Here is a 6,000-nt window from a genome sequence, read left to right as displayed (position 1 = left end):
CCGCCGGGATGAGCGAGGTTCTGCAGGTGGAATCCAGTGGAGATGAGGTCACGGAGACCGTCTTACACATCTACGAACAGCAGAACTGTCACGATAATTTTCTTGCTAATATATGTGCAGACGACAGGTCAACGTTCAGGTCGAACTCTGCTCGACCTGCGTCAACAGAAACAGGGAGGGATGACGTCGCACCGGAACAGCGTGGACCTCTGAGGAAAACCGATCCCGTGCGGTCAGAAACGACCGTGTCACCGACGACTAGTAGAATACAAACAGGAAGTGTTCCAAAATCAGCCAAAGGCAAAGGCAGGAGGCCGACCCACAAACCCAAACAACGACTGTCGACGCCAGTGAGAAGGAAAAAAAATACTTCCGCAGAACAAACGCGTACAAAAGGGAAATCTTTCTCCAGCGCTAAGTTTATAAAAAGAATATATGGGAATAAAACCAAAACTACAAAAAAGCCTAAAAAGAATTTGACACAGAAAAGGGATGTTGGTGTATCCAGTGTCAGCACGCGGCCAACAGATGGCGTCAAAAGTCTTGAAAAACCAAATACACAGACAACAGTCACAGACAACGGCAACAGGACGTTACCTTCAGAGGTTGGTCAACGCAGAGGAATTCCAGTCCAACCAGCAGCACATCTGGAGAAGAAAAATGAAAAGAAGTCAGGTGATATTATCCAAACCACCCGACTTCCTGACTCTCCGTCTGTCACCGACGAATACGTACAAAACTGGCTGGAAAAAAACATGACCAATTGTAGCTCTTACCCCGACGTGATTCATCAGACACCAGAGGCAGCGAGGACAAAGGAAAGTTCCGGGGAGGCACGTGGGTTCAACGCTGCTGCGGAGGAGGAAGAGGAGGAGGAGGAGAAATCTGCAACAAAATCACAGCAGAGTCTTCAATCCGACCGTGAGACGTCGTCTGTCAAACTGAAAATCCAGCGCTTCGAAAACAAATCCCATTCCTCCAACATGAAGACAGCGGCGGAGCAGGAGGACGAAACCGATTCAAACCAAAGAACCATCACAAACACAGAACATCAGAACAACTTGGTTGTAGGAACTGCACCAGACGTGGACCAATCAAAGAGCGAACACTGCCGGGCGGATGGATCCTCAAAGGCCAGCAGCTCGTTTGACAGGCTTTCATCAATGAGCAGTAAAACGTCCAATCACCAGCCCTCATCTGTCACATCCACCTCTGACCAGGTCACATCAGCCAATCACCACTTGACAAACACCGTGTCCCAAAACGAAGCTTCGTTATCGAAACATCAACCCATTAAAAAGGTGCCGCTGATCAGCGACCAGTCGTTTGAAAGAAAGATGTCCCTCAGAAAGGCTTCTCTGCACAGGTTCACTCTGGGTTCTGATGCAGAGTCAGATGGAACCACGTCATCGGTACCGATCACCAGCGTCAGTGATCGCTCCGATGTTCCACCAAGTCCGAAAAAGACTCAGAATTCAAACAGCGTCTGTGATTTAAAAACCATCCCGTCACGTTGTCCCCCGGCATCACGGTCCAGTACGACGTCAGGACTGTCCTCCATCAGCATCTCATCAAGTGGACATTCAAATCTGGACGATGTCCCACCTGTAGAGACGGACACGTCAACGTCACCCGTGAAAAAAGAGCCAATAAAAAGCAGCCCGGACCCGAAGAGAAAACCCCAAAGTGAAGACTGGACGAGGTCATTTCGAGGTCACCGTCCAGATAAAGTCGTATCAACAAATGGAATACAACCAAATGCCACGCCCACCCGGCAGCAGCAGCAGCAGCAGCAGCGGAGGAGGAAACTTCATCAAGACAAACTGCAGCAGAGAGCATCTCCGTATTCTCAGTCTCTGGACTTGGCGTCACCACCGGTCAGACACAGGTCCATCAGGAAGACGTTGTCCAGAAGCCTGTCCTCTGACGTGTCCTCAGAGCCTGAAAAAAGGACAAGGAGGAAAACACTGAGCAGAAAACATCACCAAAAACCACAGACAGATGGCGTTATCGCCGCAAACCAGCTCCACACAAAAGCGGTGTTGGAAAAAATTTACTTCTCAATAAATAAAATCAATCAAATCACACAGTCCAGGCCGCCTGACTACCCCGCTCATGTGGCCGCTACATTCGGCTCTCCATCAAATACTCTCCTGGTTTTCTTGTCCATCATGAGCGTAAAAGAAGGTCTGACCAACTTCGATGCAGGAAAATGGAATGCAGCCCACGTCAGCTGCTCCGAGGCTCTGCAGGTGATCGATTCTCTCAGGGAAATTGCCGGCGTTGAGGATTCCCAAAAGATGAAAACTAGTTTGTCAAATCTCCACCGGTCTGCGTCCGAGCAGCTCCTCCAAAGTTGGACGGACTTTCAAAAAATCTGCGATAATTACGACTGCGGCAACAGTTTGTCTAGAGACGAAACCCTAACTAATTACGACTGCGGCAACAGTTTGTCTGGAGGCGAAAGAAGCGACGGTGGTCCAGATCAGGAGCGTTTCGTCAACCAGGTCATTGGTGACCTTGACCTCCCAGAAAAACTCAAGAAGGAGTTAGCATCTCTTTCAGGAGCTAACATGAACGTCAGATCCAACAGTCTCAGAGCTGACGTAAAACCAACGAACCAGGCAACTAATCACGATCAATCTGAGAAGGAAATACAGCATTACGTTGAGCTGAACATCACCAGGAAACGACCGTCTTTGACGAGAAAAGATCAACCAGTGGAACCATGTCGAGATTCAACAGATCCTGAAAATTCTGAGACCGGGCCAAAAAGTCATAAACCAATCAGAGGATTAGGTGATGGAGCTAATGGAGGCTCAGGTAACTCAGATGAAGATCAGCTGGAAGTTGAATGTGAGGAAGGAGAGGGCGGAGGAGAGGGACGTCTGTCCGAGACCAGGTCAGAGAAGGAGCGCGTCAGTTCATCAGATCAGGAGGACACGGAGGTGAAAAGTAAAAAACTAAAGGCTTTGATAGAAGAGATCGAGGAAGATGAGGAACCGTATGCTGATGAACTGAGAAGATCAGACACAGGTGGTCTTCAAACTGTTAATGGAGGTCTGGGCAGTGACCAGAATATTAGTTTGAAAAACGGCAACAGTTGCTCATCCAGCTCAGAGAGGGAAATGCTGAATAAACATAGACACAGGGTAGGGGGCGGTAAAGAACATCAGGAAGCCCCGGTATCAGAAACCCAGTTTGAAGTCACGATATGTGAAGATGATGCAATTAAAGCCAAAGAGGATTCCGTTAAAGGAATATCCCAGTCTGTCGCAGAAAGGATAAGCCTCCTGGAAAAGCACGTCGCCGAGTCGGAGAAAAGGAAAAATGTTCCAGAAACTCCTGCGACTCGACGTCTTTCGCAGAAATGCATCACGGACTCTGACGCTGAAAACCTTTCATCGGAATCCCCGTCATCTCAGTCGGGTCTCTGCACCAGATCAGCTCCCCAGTCATCACTGTCCTTCAGCTACGATTCCAGTGGCGTGATCACCACCGAGCCCGAAGGCCGAGTCCGATCCATTCGAGAAATGTTCCTCGCAAAGAGCGCGACGGATGTTCAGCACGGATCCAAAGGCTTCTCCAGTCCAAACTTAACTGAAACTTCAGGGAGTGATGACTATCAGAGCCAGACGTCGGCCAAGCTCTCTGGCAGTGAAGAAGATCCAGCACGAAACTTCATCACCAAAGGCTTTGTGAGGAGAACCATCGAGAGGCTCTACGGCAGGAAAGATCAGGACGAGGACGGCGAAAGGCCGTCGTCGGCACCGAAGCAGAAGCCGAGCTCCAGCATTTTCTCTTCCTTGAAAATGGCCCGATCCAGGAAAATGTCAGAACTGACTTATTTCTACTCCACTAACGCACTCGACACCTTAACAGAAGCAACACGATGCATTGCCTTCAATGCACAGGTGGAGCCCGAAGACGACATTGATAACGGACAGTGGCTTCTGAGAGAAAACACGCCGACGATCAGAAAATCTTTTTCAGATCCGGCTGGAATATACACGACCTTCTCCAACTCTCCTCAGATCGATGGAACTGATGACGGTACGAGTGCAAACCCAGGACCACATGACAAGGAAAACCCCATCTCCAAAAAGTGCACATACTTTTCCTTGCCGCACACGAGTGACTCAGATTTCGGTCAGGACGACACAAACGTAGTCGACAACGGCATCAGAGACGCAACGGAAAACTCACAGGAGTCCGAGGTGAAGGCGGAGAGGAACGGCATGTTGCCTGGAGGTGGCGTGACTGACTTTAAAATGAAGGACAACAAAGTTCATCCAATGGTGGAGGTTCCCCCCGATGGTGAGGTGGTAGTGGTGCAGCCTGGGAAAGGTCAGGGTGCAGTGAACAGGAGGCTTCAAGATCCCGACATGTTGGACGTCTTGTACAACTTTTGTGGCGAACATTGTCCCATCTTATGATCAACCTTTCAGAAGTCAAAGGTCGATCAAATGAATTCAGAGGACATGCTGGACCAAAGAGATAAGAGCTAGCTCCTCCAAAAAAGTTTCTCCTAGTACTTGTACGGTTTCTTAAGGACTAAGTTGTTGCTAATTGCCTTTTTTATGCTTAAAATTTAGAAACGATGTCAAGAAGCAGCGTAGAAACGGTGATCAACACATAACGCAGAAAATGGAACCTGAAATGTCATTTCTGTGAAGCTTTCTTGCTAACAGCAAAAACCCCAATTCTCCAGCAGTTGGAGACTTTAAAGGATCGACTCATACTATTTATTTTGTGATTAGAAAAACACAACAGTACTGCCATGTCATGTATTAAGAAGTACCACAAATATTTCCTGGTGTATAGTGAGTGTACGCTGTTAGGATTCTCTGTCTTTGATCGTATTTTCCGGTGCCTACAGTTTGACATGGCCATAACCATGACCATTTTCCGGTGCCTACAGTTTGACATGGTCATAATCATGGCATTACACACCGTCCTATCAAGTACCATGACCGTACATCTCACACACACACACACGCAGGAGCCTGTACTAGTATTTGTCCGTGTACAGTATGTTAGGAAGTACAACATGTGCTCTTAGCCCGGTCCGTTAATAGCAAACGTTTTCTTGACGGTGTACTGTACTTACCAGGTATCCTCCAGAGCAGCTCTGTCCTCCTAATAGGTCGCCTGTGAACAAAACAAGAAGAGAATTAGTGTAATCTCGTTTAAAACAGATCACGTCCCCGCAGATGTCAGGCAACCAGGCCAATCCTTACTGCACACACAGGAAAAACCCTCAGCGTGTGGTCGCGGCCCGGTCTCCACTGAGGGCTGTGGTCGATGATGATGTTGATGTTGAATTAATAGAAACTGCCTGTATATGTCGACGATATTATTCCGTGTATTGGTTGTGTAGCCAAAAGACGATGTTACCGATAACAAAAATAGCCCCGAACGTTTTATTGTTTACAATGTGGCAGCTGACAACTCGTCTCATCACGTCTGTGTGTAACAATGAATAAAAATGTGTTTTCAAAAGCTGAGTTTCGTCGTCGCCTCTGTGATGACCCCCCCCCAATAAGGCAAAAGGTCAAAAAGGCCAAGGTGACCGCCGTGTCACAGGCACCTAGCTCGGTTGTTTTCTGCAGCCGATCAGTTTATCAGATCTACGAAGACGAGCGGAGGAACGGCGTGTTTTCTCACTCTCCCTCGGAGGAAGTGTCCGTGTTGTTCTAAGGCTGTTTCTCTTCTCTGAAGTTGCCATCGAGCTGCTGCGCTGTTGTGACAGGAGCGCCGAGGAATGCACTGAGACCAGAGTGTTTACATCTGCACCTACAAAGAGAAAACAGCCGCAGACAATCACAGGATTCACACTTATCTCAAAAATGTAGCATTTGTCTCATCGGTATTTACGCTGTTTTCACCGACCTCCGCTCGTTTATGGTCCGCTCTGAAAATGACACGAAAGGTGAATTGTTCAAGTCAGAATATTTTTTCTAAGCATTGTCATTGTCAATGACATTTCTGGTCACCCGT

At 48.0% G+C, this 6,000-nt stretch overlaps 1 protein-coding gene across 1 annotated transcript in view; it reads left to right on the top strand.

Annotated features, from left to right (window-relative positions):
* The window catches only part of LOC112486881 (RP1 axonemal microtubule associated), an 11,691-nt gene extending 6,803 nt beyond the window's left edge, over nucleotides 1-4,888 (top strand). Inside the window, exon 4 of the mRNA XM_025054699.1 lies at nucleotides 795-4,888. Within this exon, the coding sequence (XP_024910467.1) occupies nucleotides 795-4,436 (3,642 nt within the window). The 3' untranslated portion in view covers nucleotides 4,437-4,888. The remainder of the gene's footprint in view (nucleotides 1-794) is intronic.
* The last annotated feature ends 1,112 nt before the right edge of the window (nucleotides 4,889-6,000 follow it).

This window comes from Cynoglossus semilaevis, chromosome 3 (genome assembly GCF_000523025.1).
Source record: "Cynoglossus semilaevis isolate Cse_v1.0 chromosome 3, Cse_v1.0, whole genome shotgun sequence".
Lineage (NCBI taxonomy): Eukaryota > Metazoa > Chordata > Actinopteri > Pleuronectiformes > Cynoglossidae > Cynoglossus > Cynoglossus semilaevis.
The sequence above is the reverse complement of the archived record's forward strand: the minus strand, read 5'-3'. Positions and strand labels throughout refer to the sequence as shown.